Below are 23,989 nucleotides of genomic sequence, written 5' to 3'. Positions count from 1 at the left end.
ATGTTAACTTTATGGTCTTTCATGTTGCTCCACATTCTTGATCCTCTTTCTTCAGCTAAATGCCCCATTCACACCCTCCACTTCTCCCAAACTTTCAGTCACTACACCCTAGCCTTTGGAATTCGCCCCAAACCTCTTTGTCTTGCTACAGGTTTTCCTTCCTTCCAATGCCGATCGAAAACCTCTCTCTTCAAATGTGACTTTGGTCTCTTCTCTCTTCCCCCACCCCGTTTAATCCTCTGTCTTCTGCTCCGTACTCTCCAGTGCCCCCCAGAAAGCACTCTAAGATATATGTTAGCAGTGGATTATAAATGCATGTTGTTCTTCTCAGTGTTGATCTTCATACACAAAACACTTGTAAAGTTCAGCTACATTCCAGCAGATGGTGCTGGAACTGCATTCACTCTTAAAACAATTTGAAAAGTGTCAGCTAGATTTATTGATTATTTTCTTTGTATCTAGATTTATGGCAATTATATCCTTAATTAAACATTCTAAAATATTCCCTACCACAAATGTTAAGCCAACTGGACTTTAATTACCTGGATTAGCTCTGTCTCCCTTATTAACAACGGCTACTACATTGGACACACTCCAGTCTTCCGGCACACACCCACACTCAATAGAGAGCTGAAATATAATTTCTAGCAGCTCTGCAATTTACTTCTTCATCTTCTTCAGGATCCTACGGTGCATCCCGTCAGGCCCTGGCATTTTGCCATTCCTTGGTTTAACTAACTTTTCCAACATTTTCCTTTTATCCATCACCATATCGTTCTCAACCATTTCAAGATTCACATCCTCTCTGATATCCTTCTCTTTAGTAAAGACTGAAATACATATTAATTATCTCTGACATTATTTGATTATCCTCTACAAATTGACAATCCTTCTCTCAGGGGTCCATCTCACTTTTAATCATTTTCTTTTTGCTGATGTATTTGTAAAATAACTAATTGTTCCTTTTGATGTTTTTTGATTTTGTTTCCTTAACTTCCCTTAACCACTCTTAACCTCTTTTCTTATTTTCTCATTATTATTATAGTCTTCATAGGCCCTCTTCTTCAATGTTAATGGTTTTTAACTGCTTTATTTATCTTGGCATCCTAAAACTACTAGTTGTTTCCTTATGTTTAATGGAATATACTGATTCTATACCTATGCAACCTATTTTGTTTAAACATCCCACTGTTGCTCTTCAGTCCTATGTGCAAATTTCTCCTTCCACCTTTCCAGAGCGAGCTTGCACATCTTTCTAAAATATGTCCACTGTAGTGTATGTACCTTTAAGAGAGAACTACTTTTACAGCTCCTGTATACTGTAGTACCGGCTGTGACCACACCTGTATATAAGCCTTGAGCATGCCTCTGTACCCCCAGTCTTGAGACTACCCTACTCCAGTAAACACCTGTTGATTGTTAAGTTACAGCATCCGTGTAGTTATTTGAAAACATCATACTCTCAGAATCACGGATCTAACAGTGGCGACGAGTGTCGATTCGAATCTACCTGCAACTCTGCATTTCCCTTCAAGGATTCGCTCCGGGAGGGCGGTGGAAGAAAGTCGAGGCCAGAAGCACGGGCGTCGACCACGAGCAACCGCCCAGTCGTCCGGCAGAGAGTGAACATCGCAGGGGAGGCTGTTGAGAGCCGGGCTTGGTTCCCCAGCCACGACGATCCAGCAACAGACTGACAACAGGTACAGCGCAGACCCTTACCGGACAGCGGCGGCTGGAGCCGACCGACGGCAGAGAAAAAGCCGCGCAGCGTCGACGGGGTAAGAGAGAGGGTGAAGCGCACAGGGCACAGCCGGGGGTTGAAAACCGAGCGGCGTTGAGGAAAAACAAAACAGAGAGAGAGAGGGTAAAGCAGCAGCCGGGTTCAGGACCGAGCGGCGGAAACGGGAAAGGCGCACAGGAAAAAAACGTGCAGAGCACAGCCAGGGCTCAAGGGCTGAACAGTGTCCGCGGGGAGAAGAAGGGAGAGCGCAGGAGACGCCATTGAGCCGCGGAGAAGAAGGAAAGCACGGGAGATGCCATTTTGTGCCAGCGGAGAAGAAGGGAGAGCGTGGGAGTCGCCATTTTTGACAGTTAAATCACACCCAGGGATGCCGAAGAGTGGCAGTATCTCTACGTTCGACAATGAAGTCGAAGATTGGGCGACACATGTGGAACGTATTGAGGTGTACTGCAGGGTGAATGAAGTGCCAGATGCTAGGAAAGCACTGGTTTTGTTAAATTCCATCGGTGCAAAAACTTATGGCTTACTGCGAAACCTAATAACCCCAGAGAAGCCCGTGAATAAGAATTTCGAAAGCATAGTAGAAATCCGACAGGACCACTTAAACCCCACACCGCTGCTGATAGCAGAAAGATTTAAGTTCCACAAAAGGAACCAGCATAAAGACGAAAGTAATGCTGAGTACTTAACGGATCTGCGCAAGCTATCGAAACACTGCCAGTTTGGAGTGGGACTATGTTAAGGGACAAGTTTGTGTGTGGGCTTCAAAGTGAAGGAACCCAGAAACGGCTTCTATCAGAAAAGGATCTTACGCTGGACAAGGCTTTCAGCATGCCAGTATCACATGAAGCAGCCGCAAGGGGCGCTGCAGAGATACAACGGAGACCACAAGAATATGGCACCAATGAAATGTCATATGGAACAGGGAAGTGTTATCGCTGCGGCAGAACAACACATGACCAGAAGGATTGTTGGTTCAAGGACTAAGTGTGCAGACAGTGTGGAAAAGCAGGACACATAGCAAGAGTCTGCAGGTCAGGGAAGAAAATCAACAGCAAGAAATCTCCACAGGGGAAGTACAAAAAGGTACGTAAGGTGATGGACAGTAGTTCAGAAGAACAGAAAAGTGATACAGACTCCGGAAGCGAGGAGCTGGGTTGTCTGAAACTACATAAGGTAACCAAAATGGAGGATCACCAGACTATCTGGGTCACACTCAAGATAGACGGAGTCCAAGTGAAAATGGAATTGGACACAGGATCAGCCCTAACAGTCATAAACCAAAGGGACTACAAGCGGATATTTTCACACATACCCTTGAAAGCTACAGAGATTGTCTTGAAGACGTACACGGGGCAAAAAGTCTACCCCAAAGGAAAAATAAGGGTGAAAGTGATATACAAAGGCCAGGAAATACCTAAAATGGACCTATATGTATTGCCAGATGGAGGACCACCACTACTAGGACGTGAATGGATCCGGAAGATACAATTAGATTGGCATTGCATACAGGCACTGAAGGTTGAGGCCAAAAAGGATGACGACGTCACACCTGGACGACTGTCAAAAATGCTAACTGACGCAAAAGAAGTGTTCCAGGAGGGACTCGGAACACTAAAAGGCATAACAGCAACGATTAAAATAGAGGAAAATGCAAGCCCAAAGTTTCTTAAGGCCAGACCAGTGCCTTATGCGATCAGACCAGCCGTCGAAGCAGAGCTGGAAGGGTTGGAACGTTCAGGAGTACTGTCTACTCAGGAGTTCAGAACGATCAGGAGTCCAAAGTAGACTGGAGCGAGTGGGCTACACCCATCGTTCCTGTAATGAAGAGGTTGTTGAGTAATACGCCTGGGGAACCAAAGAAGGTCCGCATCTGTGGGGATTTTAAGGTGACAGTGAACCCAGTCCTTCACAATATCTGCTTCCACGAATTGAAGATATTTTCACCTCACTATCTGGAGGTAAACGCTTCACCAAAATTGATCTAGCCCAGACGTACTTCCAAATGGAGGTGGAAGAAGCCTCGAAACAATACCTCATGATCAACACTCATAAAGGTCTCTACCAATACAACCAGCTGGTGTTCGGGGTAGCATCGGCTCCGGCTATTTGGCAAAGGGCGATGGATCAAGTCCTGCAAGGGATTCCAGGGACCCAGTGTTATTTGGACGACATCCTGGTCACGGGCGAAAATGACAGTGATCACCTCGCCAACCTGGAGAAGGTGCTCACTAGATTAAAGGAATATGGGCTACGAGCTAATCGCCACAAGTGCGAGTTTTTTCAGAAGCAGATCTCATATTGTGGCCACGTTATCGATGAAGAGGGGTTACATAAGTCCCCTGAAAAGATTGAGGCAGTAGTCAAGGCTCCAGCACCGGAAAATGTGTCACAACTGAGGTCATTCCTCGGGCTGGTAAACTACTACCATAAGTTCTTACCAAATTTGTCTACGGTATTACACCCACTGAACACCCTACTGCAAACAGGGGTACCATGGAAGTGGAATGACGAATGTAAACGAGCTTTCCAGAAGTGCAAAGAATTGATCACATCAAAAGAGGTGTTGGCCCATTTCAACCCAGCACTACCAATTCATTTGGCATGTGATGCATCACCCTATGGTATTGGAGCAGAGCTGTCGCACAAATTCCCAGACGGGTTGGAGAGGCCAGTAGCCTTTGCGTCTCGGTCACTAACCTCAGCCGAGCGCAACTACGCCCAGATTGACAGGGAGGCCCTCAGCCTAGTATGTGGAGTAAAAAAATTCAACCACTATCTGCATGGGCAGAAGTTCACCTTACTGACTGACCACCAACCACTTGTCTCCATCTTTAATCCAAAGAAGGGCGTTCCGGTGATGACTGCACAACGGTTACAAAGATGGTCCCTTTTTCTAGGGGCGAACCAATATGAAATAGATTATAAAGGCACGAAACAGCATGGAAACGCTGATGGGCTATCACGCCTGCCACTGCCTACTGTGGAGGAAGCACCAGCAGTGGACCCTATCGAGATATTTTATTCGTCAATAATTGAACGATTGCCAGTAACTAACGCGGATATAGAGAAGGAGACCCGCAATGATCCGACACTGTCTCGGGTATATGAATTGACGGTGAGGGGATGGCCAACACATGGCGACTCACTGTTGCCAGCATTCTCATCCAGAAGAGAACAGCTGTGAGTATGCCAGGGGACAGTGATGTGTGGCTCCCGAGTGGTGATTCCACCCAAGTTAAGGGAGAGAGTGCTAAATGAGCTTCATGAAGGTCATCTGGGAGGGGTGAAAATGAAAAGCCTTGCTAGGGCTTATGTGTGGTGGCCAGGGATCAATCAACAAATCGAGGACCTAACCAAGAGCTGCTCAGGATGCCAGAAGGTCCAAAATGCACCACCACATGCCCCTCTACACCCATGGGAGTGGCCCTCCTCTCCATGGCAATGGGTGCATATTGATTTTGCTGGTCCATTCATGGACTCAATGTTCTTAATAGCAGTGGATGCTCACTCGAAATGGCCTGAGGTGATAAAAATGTCCTCAACCACTACAGAGAAAACGATTTCAGTCCTACGGACCATATTTGCCAGGAACGGCTTGCCAGAGCAGATTTGCTCTGATAATGGACCACAGTTTGTGTCCGAAGAGTTTCGGAAATTTATGAGAAGGAATGGGGTAAGGCATTACACATCCGCCCCGTATCATCCAGCCACAAATGGATTGGCTGAGAGGTTCGTACAAACCTTTAAAAAGGCGATAAAGGCCATGTGCGACGATGAAATTCCACTACAGCATAAGGTGGACAATTTCCTATTAGCCTACAGAAGTGCGACACATGCAGTTACCAACCAGACCCCGGCCATGATGTTCTTTAACCGAAGGTTGAGATCTCGTCTGGATTTGCTCAGACCCAATGTGCGAAGAAATGTTGAGGATAAACAATTCCAGCACATCAATGAGAAGCCGACAAGGAGCTTCAATGTAGGACAACCTGTCTTGGCCCGTGACTACCGAACAGAGAAATGGCAACCCGGAACGATATGCACAAGGCAGGGGCCATTAATGTACACAGTGGATGTCGGGGAGAACATTGTGAGATGCCACGTCGATCAGATCTTAGCGTCACAGGAACGAGTCAACCCCATGTCTCGCGTACCTGGGGATGAACCCGACATACCAGTAGCATCTACCTCAGAACCAGTAGCAGTGGAAACTGATGAACTAACCGACAAAAAGGGGCCAGAATCGCCTCCGCACCAAGAACAAGAACCTCAGGAAAGGCGCTATCCAGAAAGGATCAGGAAGCCGCCCCAAAGACTGAATCTATAAATGGACTATTTTTGTTTAATGTGCATGTTAAAGTGTTAATTGTTATTTGAATATTATGGGTACTACTAATCTAAAAGGGGAGGAATTGTAGTGTATGTACCTTTAAGAGAGAACTACTTTTACAGCTCCTGTATACTGTAGTACCGGCAGTGACCACACCTATATATAAGCCTTGAGCATGCCTCTGTACCCCCAGTCTTGAGACTACCCTACTCCAGTAAACACCTGTTGATTGTTAAGTTACAGCATCCGTGTAGTTACTTGAAAACATCATACTCTCAGAATCACGGATCTAACACCCACAATCCAATGTGGTGTTCTAGTAATTTTACTGACTTTTTTTCTCTTTCTAGTTGGATCTTAAACCTTATTATATTGTGGTCACTATTCCAAAGGTGCTCACTCACATTTAGCTTATCCACCTGATCTACTTCATCACACATAACCAGATCTAACAACACTTCTGTTCTTGTCGGCCTATTGACATACTGCTTGAGGAACGAGTCCTATACACATTTAGGAATTTCATTCCCTTTTCGCCCTCTGTCCCAATCGATAAGTAGATCATTAAAATCTCCCACAGCAATAATTTTGTTACACCTGCTCATCTCTATAACCTAACTACAGATTTCCTCTTAATTTCCTTTGCATGATTTGGAGGTCTGTAATACACCCCGACTTTTTTTAAATCCTTGAGCTCTGACCATATTGACTCTTGTCTGTATCCATTGCTTGTCTACATCAATTCCCTCTCTCTCGAGAATATATTCCTTCCTTAACCAATATTGTCACTACATCCCCTTTCTTATTTTTTCTATCCCTCTTAAATGTATTGGGGGAAAAATTCAGTTGGCTTGTGCTTCCCGTTAGCGCCTTAAGAGGGCGCTAATGGGATGCAAAGCAACTAGCGCCCGGGCGCAGTGATATTGGCGCCGCTCACAACATTAACTAGACATTTTGCAGCGGCGCTAAACACTGCTGTCATGATCTCCTGCGCCAGCAGATCATGACTTCAGTCGAGTGTGCAATGTCCCGGTAGCGCCCCGGACCAGATATTAAGTGGCGCCCCCTGCCTTAATGCCTGCCGCTAGCAATGACAGGTTGAGTGGAGCGTTTTGCAGTCAGGAAGGGACTGGGGGAGCGCTATTTAAAGGCGACTGCTTCCTGCCTTTTTTTGTAGGTGACATTTTTGCACCACGCATTCTGAGAGAGAGAGAGAGACTTTTGGAGAGATTCAACGTTGTGTGAGGAGTTTTGGGTACTGAGCAGCACTTTGCAGGTTCATTTTGATTTGCCCTTCGTTGTATTGATTTAGAAGAGACTATGGGGGCTGCACTCTGAGCTCTTTCTCTGGGTCTCTCCATTGTTCTTTCCAACAGATTTGATGTACAGGTCTCTCCAGGCCGAGATTCAAGGCTGCAATGAGCAGGATGTGGATGGAGAGCAAGATCAACCCTCCCCTTTAAGATAAAAACAGAAAATGCTGGAGAAACTCAGCAGGTCAAGCAGCATCTGTGAAGAGAAAAACAGAGTTAACGGTTCAGATCGATGACCTTTCGACAGAACTCCCCTTTAAGAACTGGCCGGCGCCAGTGTGTCTGTGTTCCATTGCTGACTGACATCACATGAGCTTCACCAGCGTTCTGAGGTAGCGCCTCGCTCCTTGGCCTTTGCACCTTAAGACAGTTCTGAAGCGCCTGATTTAGCGCTCCAATCACCTCCAGGGGCGATAAAAACCAAGTTTGCAGTCGGAGGCGATAATTAGCACCAGGCGCTAATCTTTGCACCCGGCCGATAATTGCGCCCTAAATAGGGCGATACTGAATTTCTCCCCCATTATGTCCTGAAATGTTTATTTTCCATTTTTGACCAGTTTGCAGCCGGGTTTCCTTTAATGTTATTGTCCAGATCTTCCTGTAAAATAATGGCTTCCAGTTCCACCAGTTTATTTCCCACACTCTGTGCATTGCAATACATGCCTTTTAACCAATTATTATATATTTTGCCTAAACTATCTCTTATCTTCACCAGTCTTTTGTTTGTTTATATCTAGTCCATTGGATTTTATTCTTCTATTCCATGTCCCTCTTGCTAAATTGTTTATCATTATTGCCATCATCTATTTCTTCCTTCTCCATTAGCTGATTCTGATTGCTTTTATTTACCCAGCCACCAATCGCCACCCCTCACCTCCCCTTCACCCCCGTTTGTTCTTCCTCTTCAGGTCTTCCTGCACCACACACACTGTCACAATGAGAGTGTGCCCAAACCTTGCATACCTTTGTCAATGGCGCACATGATCTGAGCATTTCTGTAAGCCTATCAAAATCCATATTAAACACTGTTCACACTATCCCATGCCATTGTCGTTTCTGAATCCACTCCTAAATCTGAATACAATTACATGTTAATATCTGTTATTAAAGAGTATCTTAATATTAATAGTAACTTCACAAGTCCTTTGTGTGACTTTAGTGCTCTTTTCTCAAAATAACACTTTTAATCCCAGGTTTATTCCTGAATCTCCACGCTGGCTGCTGTTAAAGGGAAGGATACAGGAGGCTGAAGCAATAATCCAATGCATTGCAAAGAAAAATGGTGTCACTCCACCAGCAGTGATCTTCACTGACCTTGAGGTACTGGCACACAATATTGTTTTGTTTCCTGTGCGGTTGTTTAGCTCTTTAATACAGACCTGCTCTTATCCTTGCAAATGTTTCTCATCCCCCCTTCTGCCCTGAAAGTGTTGACTGACAGGTGTCAGTCACCTCCCTTGTCCAAGTGACTATTCTTCATATATGAGCCCAGATAGTGAGTGCTATCAGGTTATTGGACCATCAAGGATCTCACAGTCAAGCCCAATTCCGTCTTCGCCCAAAAGCAGACACACATGCACATTCCAGCAGGATTCTCCGCATAGCAATTAGGTATGAGAATCCTGGCTGATTTGTTTTTGCTTCTCTGGGTTTCTTAGGACAACTGTAGTGTCACCAACTGCACAAACAAGAGATCAAACATGAACTGTATGTCTTAACTACCCACTGGATAAAATAATTGAGCCGGTGCGGAGCCTTTCTTAAATTATAAGGATATAGGGATGAGGTCACGTTTGCACTGTTCCATCAGTTCATAAAGACATGCATTGCATTAGAGCAGCCCCAGGTGATGGTTAGGTTCTTTGTTTACACTATGCTTTCCTCCCTCTTCAATTCTTGCAATTTTCTTGTGGCTTTTTCCTCAATATCCATGACATTAGTGAAATATACACTGGGTAATGTATGGGAACAAGCTGTACTGTTCGTGATAGTGAAGAAATAGAAATGTCCAGCTTTTGAGTCTGGTGGACTTCATTAACCCACAAGTGCCACGTCCGCAAGAGGTGAGTGTAAACTGAAAACCACTAGAATGGGAATTCTAGTTGGATCCTTAGGAATGCTGCACATATTCTAACTGTTCAGAGATTGCGGCCGGAATTTTCCGTGGTGGTAGTGGACGTGATCGATGGTGGGTCGGGTGGGAAAGTTGTTATTTTTGACAGCAGGTCGGGAACCATGCTGATTGACGTCATGATCTGCCTGCTCTGCATGTGCACTAATGCCCTCACCAATATGGCATCCGACACGATTTGTCTCACTTGTGTGTACGTGTGCTGCAGATGCCATTCTAAGGGCACTCGTTGCGCCCCAAAAAATGGCATGATGGATTTGAATTTTGCGCCCAAAGAAGACTAAAGGAATGACAAAGATACTAAATAAACATCTTGTCTCAGTTTTCAGAGAGGAGCTGGATTCTGAGATTATAGAATGACCAGAGGTGGGTGTAAAACCATTAGTGAATCTTTTATGGAGAAATGGTATTACAGGAGTTACTCAAACTCAATTCAAACAAATCACTGACATCTGATAGTTTATGTCTGAGGGAAGTGAGGGAAGATACAGTTGATGATATCACTATAATTTTACATAATTCTGTGTAAAAGAAAATTGTACCAGATGAGTGCAGACTGGATAATGTGACATGTCTCTTCAGAAAAGGAGTCAGGATAATTCAGGAAATTATAGGCCGGTTAGTCTCTAGCCATTGGTAAACTATCAGAATCTCTAATGCAGGATGAAATTACTAAGCAGTTGGAGAAACATAAGTTAATCATATCAGTTTGCATGGATTTCTTAAAGGCTGTTTTGAAAATTCATTCTTGGGATGTGGACGTCGCTAGCGAGGCCAGCATTTACTGCATATATCTAGTTGCCCTTGAGAAGGTGGTGGTGAGCGTTCTTCTTGAACCGCTGTCGTCCATGTGGTGAAGGTATTCCCACAGTGCTGTTAAGTAGGGAGCTCCAGGAATTTGAAAAAGAAAAGACTTGCATTTATATAGCGCCTTTCACATCCACCGGACATCCCAAAGCGCTTTACAGCCATTGAAGTACTTTTTGAAGTGTAGTCACTGTTGTAATGTAGGAAACGCAGCAGCCAATTTGCACACAGCAAGCTCCCACAAACAGCAATGTGATAATGACCAGATAATCTGTTTTAGTGACGTTGATTGAGGGATGAATATTGGCCAGGACACCGGGGCTATCTCGCCTGCTCTTCTTCGAAATAGTGCCATAGGATCTTTTACGTCCACCTGAGAGAGCAGACGGGGCCTCGGTTTAACATCTCATCCGAAAAACATCTCATCCAACACAGTGCAGCACTCCCTCAGCATTGCACTGGAGCATCAGCCTAGATTTTTCTGCTCAAGTCCCTGGAGTGGGACTATAACCCACAGCCTTCTGACTTTGACCAAGCGATGATGAAGGAATGGCGATATATATCCAAGTCAGGATGGTGTGTGACTTGGAGGGGAAATTTGAGGTGATAGTGTTCCAAAGTTATGCTTGACTTAGCGTAGAAAATTCTTTGAAGAAATAAATTAAATACAGTTCATGTAGCTTATATGGATTTTAAAATCATTTGATAAGATACTAGGCACCATGTTATGGCAAATAAAGGGGAATTTATCCACATAGATAGAGAGACTCCATTTGAGGCCGATCCAGTGTTTTATAAAGGTTCATCATAACTTCCTTGCTTTTGTACTCTATGCCTCTATTCATGAAGCCCAGGATCCCGGATGCTTTTTTAACCGCTTTCTCAACCTGCCCTGCCACCTTCAATGATTTGTGCACATATATCCCCAGGTTTCTCTGTTCCTGCACCCCCTTTAGGATTGTACCCTTTAGTTTATATTGCCTCTCTATTCCGACCAAAATGTATCACTTCACACTTTTCTGTGTTAAATTTCATCTGCCATGTGTCTGCCCATTTCACCAGCCTGTCTATGTCTTCCTGAAGTCTATCACTATCTTCCTCACTGTTCACTATACTTCCAAGTTTTGTGTCATCTGCAAATTTTGAAGTTGCGCCCTGTACACCCAAGTCCAAGTCATTAATACATATCAAGAAAAGTAGTGGTCCTAATGCCGACCACTGTATACCTTCCTCCAGTCCAAAAAACACCCGTTCAACACTACTCTCTGTTTCCTGTCACTTAGCCAATTTCGTATCCATGCTGCCACTGTCCCTTTTATTCCATGGGTTTCAATTTTGCTGGCAAGTCTATTTTGTGGCACTTTATCAAACACCTTTTGGAAATCCAAATACACCACGTCAACCGCATTGCCCTCATCAACCCTCTCTGTTACCTCATCAAAGAACTTGATCAAGTTAGTTAAACACGATTTGCCTTTAACAAATCCGTGCTGGCTTTCCTTAATTAATCCACATGTGTCCAAGTGACTGTTAACTTTGTCTCTGATTATCGTTTCTAAAAGCTTCCCCACTACCAACGTTAAACTGACTGGCCTGTAGTTGCTGGGTTTCTCCTTACACCCTTTTTTGAACAAGAGTGTAATATTTGCAATTCTCTAGTCCTCTGGCACCACTGCCATAACAAAGGAAGATTGGAAGATTATGACCAGTACCTCCGTGATTTCCTCCTTAAGCTCCCTCAGCATCCGAGGATGCATCCCATCCGGTCCTGGTGACTGATCAACTTTAAGTACCGATAGCCTTTCTAGTACTTCCCCTTTATCAATTTTAACTCATCCAGTTTCTCCACTATCTCCTCTATCACTAAGACTTTGGCAGCATCTTTTTCCTTGGTGAAGACAGATGCAAATACTCATTTAGTACCTCAGCCATACCCTCTGCCTCCATGCATAGGTCTCCTTTTTGGTCCCTAATCAGCCCCACCCCTCTTACTACCCGGTTACTATTTATATGCCTTTAGAAGACTTTGGGATTCCCTTTTATGTTTGCTGCCAATCTATTCTTATACTCTCTCTTTGCCCCATTTACTTTCTTTTTCACTTCCCCTCTGAACTTTCTATATTCAGCCTGATTCTCACTTGTATTCTCAACCTGACATCTCTTTTTCTGCTTCATCTTACTCTCTATCTCTTTTGTCATCCAGGGAGCTCTGGTTTAGTTGCCCTACCTTTCCCCCTCATAGGAATGTACTGCGAATGTACCCGAACCATCCCCTCTTTAAAGGCAGCCCATTGATCGATTAAAGCTTTGCCTGCCAATCTTTGATTCCAATTTATCTGGGCTAGATCCATTCTCAACCCATTGAAATTTGCCTTCCTCCAATTAAGTATTTTTACTCTAGGTTTCTCCCTATCCTTTTCCATAGCTAATCTAAACCTTATGATACTATGATCACTGTTCCCTAAATTTTCCCCTACTGAGAGTTGCTCCACTTGACCCACCTCATTCCCCAGAACCAGATCCAGCAATGCCTCCCTCGTTGGGCTGGAAACGTACTGATCGAGAAAGTTCTCCTGAACACATTTCAGAAATTCTTCCCCCTATCTGCCCTTTACACTATTACGATCCTAGTCTATATTAGGATAATTGAAGTCTCCCATTATCACTACTCTATAGTTCTTTCACCCATCTGTAATTTCCCTGCAAATTTGCTTCTTTATATCCTTCCCACTAGTCGATGGCCTATAGAATACACCTAGTAGTGTAATGGCACCCCTTATTTCTTAACTCTAACCAAATAGATTCTGTACTTGACCCCTCCAGGACATCCTCTCTCTCCAGCACTGTAACATTCTCCTTAACCAATACTGCCACTCCACCTCCTTTCTTTCCTTCCCTATCTTTCCTGAACAGCTTATATCCAGGAATATGTAAAATCCAATCCTGCCTTTTTTTTGAGCTAGGTCTCCGTTATCGATACAACATCATATTCCCATGTGGTTATTTGCACCTGCAGCTCACCAAACTTATTTACCACGCTTCATACGTTTACACACATGCACTGTAAACCTATCTTAGACCTTCTTGTATTCTCTCTTAGTCTGACCGTATCTAATACCTTAATATTTCTTACTCTAGTGATATCTGTCTCTCCCAATCTTTTGTTCACTTTGTTTCTCCTTTCTGATGTTACATTCTGGTGCATATCCCCCTGCCAAATTAGTTTAAGCCCTCCCCAACAACACTAGCAAACCCCCCCCCGCTGCGAGGACATTGGTTTCGGCTCTGTTGAGGTGCAACCTGTCCGACCTGTACAGGTCCCACCTCGACCAGAACCAGTCCCAATGTTCCAGGAATCTGAAGCCCTCCCTCCTGCACCAGGTATTCATCTGCTCTATCCTCCTATTTCTGTACTCATAAGCTCGTGGCACCGGGAGTAATCTGGAGATTACTACCTTTGAGGTCCTGCTTTTTAATCTCTTTCCTAGCTCTCTAAAATCTGCCTGTGGACCTTATCACTGTTTCTGCCTATGTTGTTGGTACTGATATGGATCACATAAGAACATAAGAACATAAGAACATAAGAAATAGGAGCAGGAGTAGGCCAATCGGCCCCTCGAGCCTGCTCCACCATTCAATAAGATCATGGCTGATCTGATCCTAACCTCAAATCTTCTATCACTCTGCATCCACCCGAACCCATGTGATCTCCCGGGAGAGGCGAAAAACCAGATAAAGACCCAATGGCCAATTTGGGAGAAAAAAATCTGGGAAATTCCTCTCCGACCCATCTAGGCGATCGAAATTCTTCCAGGAGATCACTGTCCCTATATTTTCTACAGTACTTACCTTCTGTAAAGGCGATCTCCACCCCAGCCAGGAACAGGAATAAAACCATCTCCTGAAATCTAACAGAATTAGAACACAGTAGGAGCAGAACAAGGCTACACGGCCCCTGGGCCCGCTCCACTACCCACAGGGCCATGACCATTCCGAACCCAGACTCATGTCCAATTTCCTGCCCGCTCCCCGTAACCCTTTATTCCCTTTACTTCTAGGAAACTATCTATTTCTGTTTTAAATTTATTTAATGATGTAGCTTCCACAGCTTTCTGGGGCAGCAAATTCCACAAACCTACCACCCTCTGAGTGAAGAAGTTTCTCCTCATCTCAGTTTTGAATGAGCAGCCCCTTATTTTAAGATTATGCCCCCTAGTTCTAGTTTCACCCATCATTGGGAACATCCTCACCGCATCCACCCGATCAAGCCCCTTCACAATCTTATATGTTTCAATAAGATCGCCTCTCATTCTTCTGAACTCCAATGAGTAGAGTCCCAATCTACTCAACCTCTCCTCATATGACCACCCCCTCATCCCCGGGATTAACCGAGTGAACCTTCTTTGTACTGACTCGAGAGCAAGTATGTCTTTTCTTAAGTATGGACACCAAAACTGTATGCAGTATTCCAGGTGCGGCCTCACCAATACCTTGTACAACTGCAGCAATACCTCCCTGTTTTTATATTCCAACCCCCTAGCAATAAAAGCCAACATTCCATTGGCCTTCTTAATCACTTGCTGCACCTGCATACTAACTTTTTGAGTTTCGTGCACCAGGACCCCCAGATCCCTTTGTACTACAGTACTTTCCAGTTTCTTGCCATTAAGATAATAACTTGCTCTATGATTTTTCCTGCCAAAGTGCATAACCTCACACTTTCCAGTATTGTATTCCATCTGCCAAATCTCTGCCCACTTACTTAGCCTGTCTATGTCCCTTTGCAGGTTTTTTATGTCCTCCTCACTCACTACTTTCCGTCCCATCTTTGTATCATCTGCAAACTTTGATATGTTACACTCGGTCCCCTCCTCCAAATCGTTAATATAGATTGTAAAGAGTTGGGGACCCAGCACTGACCCCTGCGGAACACCACTAGTTACTGGTTGCCAATCTGAGAACGAACCATTTATCCCAACTCTCTGCTTTCTGTTAGAGAGCCAATCCTCCACCCACGCCAGAATATTACCCCCAATCCCGTGATTTTTTATCTTGAGCAATAATCTTTTGTGTGGCACCTTGTCAAATGCCTTTTGGAAGTCTAAATACACTACGTCCACTGGTTCCCCTTTATCCACCCTGTATGTTACTTCCTCAAAAAACTCAAGCAAATTTGTTAAACATGACTTCCCCTTCATGAAACCATGCTGAGTTTGCCCTATTAAATTATGTTTATCCAAATGTCCCGTTACTGTCTCCTTAATAATGGACTCTAACATTTTACCAACCACAGATGTTAGGCTAACAGGTCTATAGTTTCCAGCCTTCTGCCTACTACCCTTTTTAAATAATGGTGTTACATTAGCAGTTTTCCAATCTGCCGGGACCTTTGCTGAGTCCAGTGAGTTTTGGAAAATTATTACCAATGCATCCACAATCCCTACCGCTACTTCCCTCAAGACCCTGGGATGCAAGCCATCAGGTCCAGGGGATTTATCCGCCTTGAGTCCCATTATTTTACCAAGTACCACTTCCTTAGTGATTTTAATTGTATTTAGTTCCTCCCCCCCTAGAGCCCCCTGTTTGTCCAGTGTTGGGATATTCTTAGTGTCCTCTACTGTAAAGACTGATACAAAATAATTGTTCAGTGTTTTTGCCATCTCCATGTTTCCCACCATTAATTTCCCGGTCTCATCCTCTAAGGGACCAACATTTACTTTAGCCACCCTTTTTCTTTTTATATAACTATAGAAACTTTTACTGTCTGTTTTTATATTTTTTGCTAATTTACTTTCATAATCTATCTTCCCTTTTTTAATCAAACTTTTTGTTATTTTTTGCTGTCTTTTAAAGACTTCCCAATCTTCCATCCTCCCACTAGATTTGGCTACCTTATATGCCCTTGTTTTTAGTTGGATACTATCCTTAATTACTTTACTTAGCCACGGATGGCTATCTTTTCTTTTACACCCTTTTTTCCTCAGTGGAATATATTTTTTTTGGAAGTTGTAAAATAACTCCTTAAATGTACACCACTGGTCATGTACCGTCTTACCCTTTAATCTATTTTCCCAGTCCACTCTAATTAATTCCGCTCTCATACCTTCATAGTCTCCTTTATTCAAGCTCAGCACGCTTGTTTGAGATCCAACCTTCTCACCCTCTAATTGAATATGGAACTCAACCATGTTATGGTCACTCATTCCAAGGGGATCCTTTACTAGAACATTTTTAATTAATCCTGTCTCATTACACAGGACCAAATCTAAGGTTGCTTGCCCCCTGGTCGGTTCAGTTACATACTGCTCAAGAAACCCATCCCTAATACACTCAATGAACTCTTCCTCAAGGCTGCTCTGCCCAATTTGATTTGTCCAGTTAATATGATAATTAAAATCCCCCATAATTATAGCTGTTCCCTTATTACAAGCCTCAACTATTTCCTGATTAATACTCCGTCCAACAGAGTTGCAACTGTTCGGAGGCCTATAGACTACACCCACTAGTGTTTTTTTCCCCTTATTATTCCTTACCTCCACCCAAACTGTTTCACTATCGTGCTCCTTTGACCCAATATCATTTCTCTGTATTATAGTGATTCCTTCCTTTATTAACATAGCCACCCCACCTCCTCTCCCTTCCTGCCTGTCCTTCCTGATTGTTAAATAACCTGGTATGTTTAATTCCCAGTCATGGTCACCCTGCAGCCATGTTTCTGTAATGGCCACAAGATCATACCCATATGTCATTATTTGTGCCGTTAACTCATTCATTTTGTTACGAATGCTACGTGCATTCAGATAAAGAACTTTCAAATATGTTTTGTAACACTTAGTTCCTGTTTTTTCCCTTTTTAGTACTTTACTTTTTACTCCATACCTTCTGTCCCTTCCTGACACATTCTGTTTTTTAATTCCCCCACTGCTACCTAAGTCTATGACCTTCTCTGTTGTCATTTCTATTATTTGCTCTCTAGAAACCTCCCCCCCACTAATTAGTTTAAAGCCCTCTCTACAGCCCTAGTTATATGATTCGCCAGGACTCTAGTCCCAGCACTGGCCAAGTGGAGTCCGTCCCAACAGAGCAGCTCCCTCCTGTCCCAGTACTGGTGCCAGTGTCCCAAGAAGCAAAACCCATTTCTCCCACACCAGTCTTTGAGCCATGCATTTAACTCTTTAATTTTATTTATCCTAGCCAAATTCGCTCGTGGCTCAGGTAATAACCCAGAGATTATTTCCCTTGAGGTTCTGTTTTTTAATTTGACCCCTAGCTGCTCATACTCCTTTAACAGAACCGTCTTCCTTGTCCTATCTACGTCGTTTGTACCAACATGGACCACGACAACTGGATCCTCCCCCTCCCACTGCAAGTTTCTTTCCAGCCCAGAAGAGATGTCCTTAACCCTGGCACCAGGCAGGCAACACAGCCTTCGGGACTCCCGCTCTTGACTGCAGAGAACCCTATCTATCCCCCTAATGATACTATCCCCTACCACTACAACATTTCTTTTTACTCCCTCCACTTGAATGGCCCCCTGTACCACGGTGCTGTGGCCAGGTTGCTCATCCTCCCTGCAGTCCCCGCTCCCGCCCTCACAGGGAGTAAGAACCTCGATCCTGCTGGACAAGAACAAGGGCTGCGTCTCCTTCAACACTACATCCTGGATCCCTGTACCTTCCTCACTTGTAGTCACACCGTCCTGTCCCTGACCACGGACTACATCTGCAGTAATAAACTTCATAGGTGTGACCATCTCCTGAAACATAGAGTCCAGGAACTTCTCCCCCTCCCTGATGTGTCGCAGTGTCCGAAGCTCGGTCTCAAGCTCCATAACATGGAACTTGAGTTCCTCTAGCAGCAAACACTTGTCGCAGATGTAATCACCGTTAGCCTCAATGGGGTTCAACGGCTCCCACATCTCGCAACAGTAACACATCACCTGCTCCATTCTATATAATTAATTTAATTTCTTATTATTAGTTATGAAGACCCTGCCCGGATATATATGATAATATCACACCACTATTCAATAGGACTTACCAACTTAAAGGTATGAAAGAGAAGAGAAGGAAGAAAACCAACCAACCAGCTGATCACCAACCTCCTCCTTGAATACTGTCTGTGGAGCCTGTTTGGTTGACTCGTCTCGCTGCTCCGCCTCCGCAGTGATGTCTAAGCCTGGGAGTGGGGAACAAAACAGAGCAAAAAACACACCCTCACCTCCCACTTATCCGAACTCTCCCACTTAGCAAAACTCCAACAGCACTCAATGCACAAAGCACTCCGTGCACCGCACTAGCCCCTCCCCTTTTATACCCGGATTCTACTTCCTGTTTAAACTGCCCAAGAGTTTAAAAAACCCTTAAAAAATTAAACGTACTTCAAATAATTGACTTCTTAACACACTAAAATTCACAAAATACACTTAAATGATTTTTCTCCCACTTAGCAAAACTCCAACAGCACTCAATGCAACGATCTCTGGCTGTTCACCCTCCCCCCTCAGAATGCTCTGCAGCCGCTCAGTGACATCCTTGACCCTGGCACCAGGGAGGCAACATACCATCCTGGAATCACGCCTGTGGCCGCAGGAACACCTGTCTGTTCCCCTAACTATCGAATCCCCTACCACTATTCCTTTCCCAATCTTCCTCCTCCCCCTCGTACAGCTGAGCTACCCATGGTGCCGTGGACTTGGCTCTGGCTGTACTCCCCAGAGGAACGTCGGCCTCACCAGTATTCAGTACAGGTTGGAGAGCGAGATGCAATCAGGGGACTCCTGCACTACCTGCCTGGTCCTCCTTGTCTGTCTGGCGGTCACCCATTTCCTCTCTGCCTGCACAACCTTATGCTGTGGGGTGACCACCTCCTGAAACATGCTATCCACATAGCTCTCAGCCTCACGGATGCACCGCAGTGACTCCAGCTGCTGCTGAAGCTCCAAAACCTGGAGATTGAGCTCCTCCAGCTGACGACACTTCCTGCACACGTGGTTGTCCAGGACACTGGAAGCATCCTGGAGTTCTCACATGGCACAAGATGTGCATTCCATGGGACTGAGGTGCCCTGCCATGCCTCTATTCAAGAGATTATTAACTAACTTAACAGATATAAAGTCAAGACTTAAAAAAGAACAATCACCAGCGACTCATCAATTTGATTTTTTTCTCTTCAGCTCCTTCCCTTGTGCTGATGTCACTTATCTCGCTCCCTGACACTCGCACTCCCTCCGGGCTCTCAGGCCTACATTTATCTCCTCTCGCACTCACCTCCTTCCCCCTCTGCTCCGAATTCCCACTCTGTCCAAATTCTCAATTTAACACTCTGTCTAGAAGCACTCAGTTTAGGATCACTCTGTGCAACCCACTCTGTGTGTCAGCAGATACAGTATGTATTTATCCACTTAGTAATTATGGTAGCTACTTATATATATTTTTTAAAAAGACAAATAGATTTAGCTTTGTACTTATCTCAATATCATTTAGATCATATTGATAAGGAAATAGTATTGTGGAGTTTTTAAGTCAGTTTGATGCCTCGAACAGTCCACAACTAACACAATGCTGCAAATCAGCAGATTGAATATCTTCCTTGACACATACGTTTACAATGTGTCCCAGCCCCCATTTTTATAAAAAGGATGATTAAAAAAAATAATAGTGTCAGATGTTAAAATCATTGTGTTGCTGATCACACCATTGCAATCTTGTCTCTATACAGTTATGGGTAAGTATCCTAGCAAAAATATCACCATGACAACAGAGAACTTTAAACAAATGTAAATTGTGTCCAAAACATTCCTATTTTTTCATGCCAGTAAAGATGAATTTATTGTGCTCAAACTACACAAGATACATCCTGCCCACTGCTCTCCACATGCTCTGCTCTTGACAGAGACTGAAGGACGTTCTAGAATATATAACTTAATTACAATTTCTATTTAAAAAGTTATATAGCATAACATTAACCCACAAAAGCATTTTACCTATCCAAGCACAGACTGAGAGTGATATGGTGTGAAAATCAATCCTGTTTCAGAACTGAGCCAGAATCCTACTGTGAGGCATGATAATATCACACACAAGTGGCACAACATTTGCTAAGCCATCTTTGCAATGTGCATGGTACATTTCTATAAACCTCCACCCAAATAATTCACAGAACTAATGGTGGCCATTTGAAATAAGTTTTCTGGATCATCCATGCCCAAATAAATTGCAATAAATAATAATATATTTTCTAATAATCTGCATAATACTGAATCCTCTCTGTTTTCCTTCCAGCTCGAAGATATAAAGGATAAAAATGTAAAATCTTTTGCAGTTACTCACTTGGTAAAAACCCGTAATATCCGAGCCATCACAGTCATAAAATTCCTAGTGTGGTAAGTATTAAAGCTACAAAAAACCCTCAAACATGTTTAACAAATAAATATGAGCTTCCGGGCTATTGTTTTAAGGACTCCATTAGAGTTATACTGCATAGCTGGTTTGCAGTCTCCATCTATTTTTCTACAGATCAGATTGGATTGGCAGGGAATTTGCTGCAACGGCCTTATTGGCGATGATCACCTTAAGTAAGAGCTTTGATTGTCTTGATCCCCCAGCACCAATCCAAAGCCAAAATATGCTGCGAAACTCAGTATCATACACCACAGTGATAATAGTGATGGTCGAAGGGGCTTTGAAGCCGTGCTACCACTCAGAAATGGATCAGTTGTATACACAGGTCAGTTTTATTGGAAGAAAGCGGCAAACTACTCAATGCTGTCTTATTGCTGTTTATACAAAAAAAGAAAAAGTGAAAGAAATAAAGAAAAGAAGGAAAGAATGGTGCAGTACTGAAGGAGGCCATTTGCCCTCTCCCCTGCTTCTTCCCCATAGCCTAGCAAATTTTTCCTTTTCAAGTATTTATCCAATTCCCTTTTGAAAATTATTTTTGAATCTGCTTCCATCACCCTTTCAGGCAGTGCAATCCAGATCATAACAACTCACTGCATAAAAAAATGTTTCCGTATGTCGCCTTTTGAACACCTTGATCAAATCGCCCCTTAACCTTAGATCATAGATTTATACAGCACAGAAAGAGGCCCTTCGGCCCATTGTGTCCACACCGGCCATCAAGCTCTACCTATTCTAATCCCATTTTCCAACACTTGGTCCGTAGCCTTGTATGCTATAGCATTTCAAGTGCTCATCTAAATGCTTCTTGAATGTTGTGAGGGTTCCTGCCTCTACCACCCTTTGAGGCAGTGAGTTCCAGATTCCAACCCCCCTCTGGGTGAAAAAGTTTTTCCTCATATCCCCTCTAAACCTCCCGCCCCTTACCTTGAAACTATGCCCCCTGGTTATTGACCCCTCTACTAAGGGGAAAAGTTCCTTTCTATCTACCCTATCTATGCCCCTCATAATTTTGTACACCTCAATCAGGTCCCCCCTCAGCCTTCTCTGCTCTAAGGATACCAACCCCAGCCTGTCCAATCTCTCTTCATAGCTGAAGCGCTCCAGCCCAGGTAACATCCTGGTGAATCTCCTCTGCACCCTCTCCAATGCAATCACATCCTTCCTATAGTGTGGTGACCAGAACTGCACACAATATTCCAGTTGTGGCCTAACTAGCATTTTGTACAGCTCCATCATAACCTCCCTGCTCTTATATTCTATGCCTCGGCTAATGAAGGCAAATATCCCATATTCCTTTTTAACCACCTTATCTACCTGTCCTGCTGCCTTCAGGGATCTATGTACATGCACACCAAGGTCCCTCTGATCCTCTGTCCTTCCTAGGGTCCTACCATTCATTGTGTATTCCCTTGCCTTGTTAGTCCTCCCAAAATGCATCACCTCACACTTTTCAGGGTTAAATTACATTTGCCACTGTTCTGCCCATCTAACCAACCCGTCTATATTGTCCTGTAGCCTGAGGCTTCCCACCTCACTATTTACCACTCCACCAATTTTCGTGTCATCTGCGAACTTACCGATCATACCTCCTACATTCATATCTAAATCATTAATGTACAGTACAAACAGCAAAGGACCCAGCACCGATCCCTGCGGTACACTACTGGACACAGGCTTCCAGTCACAAAAACAATCTTCGACCATCACCCACTGCCTCCTGCCAGTAAGCCAATTTTGGATCCAATGTGCTAAATTTCCCTGGATCCCATGGGCTCTTACCTTCTTGACCAGTCTCCCATGTGAGACTTTGTCAAAAGCCTTACTGAAGTCCATGTAGATGACATCAACTGCACTACCTTCATCCACGCACCTAGTCTCCCCTTTGACAAATTCAATCAAATCTCCCCCTGACAAAGCCATGCTGACTATCCATGATTAATCCTTGCCTCTCCAAGTGGAGACTAATTCTGTCCCTCAGAATTTTTTCCAATAATTTCCCTACCACTGATGTTAGGCTCATGGCCTGTAATTCCCTGGTTTATCCCTACTACCCGTCTTGAATAATGGTACTACATTAGCTGTCCTCCAGTCCTCTGGCACCTCCCCCGTGGCCAGAAAGGTTCTGAAAATTTGTGTCAGAGCCCCTGCAATCACCTCCCTTGCCTCACACAGCAGCTTGGGATACATCTCGTCTGGGCCTGGAGATTTATCCACTTTTAAGCCCGCTAAAACCGCTAATACCTCCTCCCTCTCTATATTAATTTGTTCAAGTATATCACAACCCCCCAGCCTGATTTCTATGCCTAAATCGTCCTTCTCCACAGTGAACACAGATGCAAAATATTCATTTAAAACCTCACCCACATCTTCCGGCTCTACACACAGTTTGCCACTTTGGACCCTAATGGGCCCTACTCTTTCCCTGGTTATCCTCTTGCCCTTAATATACTTATGAAACACCTTGGGATTTTCCATTATTTTGCCCGCCAGTGTTTTTTCATGCCCCCTCTTCACTCTCCTAATTTCTTTTTTAAGTACCCCCCTGCACTTTCTATATTCCTCCACGGCTTCCACTGTTTTTAGTCCTTTGTATCTGCCAAAAGTCTCCCTTTTTTTCCTAATCCATTCTTGTATATCCCTTGACATCCAGGGTTCCCTGGGCTTGTTGGTCCCACCCTTGACCTTTACAGGAACATGTTGGCATCGTACTCTCTCTATTTCCTTTCTGAAAGACTCCCACTGCTCTGATGTGGATTTTCCTACAAGTACCTTATCCCAATCCACTTTGGCCAGATCCTACCTTATCATATTAAAATCGGCCTTCCCCCAATTTAGAACCTTTATTTCCAGTCCATCTTTGTCCTTTTCCATGATTACCTTAAATCGCACCAAATTATGGTCACTCACCAAAATGCTCTCCTACTGACACTTCTACTACTTGCCCAGCTACATTCCTTAGAATTAGGTACAGTACCGCCCCCTCTCTTGTAGGACTTTCTACATGCTGGCTCAAAAAGCACTCCTGGATGCACTTTAAGAATTCCGCACCCTCTAAGCCTTTCACACATTAAACGGGAAATTAGAGACACACGCAATAAGGGCACAGCAGTTATCATGGGTGACTTTAATTTACATATAGATTGGGCTAACCAAATTAGTAACAATATTGTGGAGGAGGAATTCCTAGAGTGTATACAGGATGGTTTCCTGGACCAATATGTCGAGGAACCAACTAGAGATCAGGCCATCTTAGACTGGGTA

The 23,989-nt window shown here is 44.0% G+C and overlaps 1 protein-coding gene across 1 annotated transcript in view; it reads left to right on the top strand.

Annotated features, from left to right (window-relative positions):
- The window catches only part of LOC147114107 (organic cation/carnitine transporter 2-like), a 317,180-nt gene that overhangs the window by 159,978 nt on the left and 133,213 nt on the right, over positions 1–23,989 (top strand). The window contains exons 5-6 of the mRNA XM_085995727.1: positions 8,581–8,707; positions 20,609–20,709. Of these exons, the coding sequence (XP_085851853.1) occupies positions 8,581–8,707; positions 20,609–20,709 (228 nt within the window). The remainder of the gene's footprint in view (positions 1–8,580; positions 8,708–20,608; positions 20,710–23,989) is intronic.

This window comes from Somniosus microcephalus, chromosome 8, assembly GCF_052327205.1.
Source record: "Somniosus microcephalus isolate GS21.2 chromosome 8, FLI_Smic_1.0, whole genome shotgun sequence".
In the NCBI taxonomy this organism is placed as follows: Eukaryota; Metazoa; Chordata; class Chondrichthyes; order Squaliformes; family Somniosidae; genus Somniosus; species Somniosus microcephalus.
Note: the sequence above shows the minus strand (reverse complement) of the source record. Positions and strands in the feature narration are given on the sequence as shown.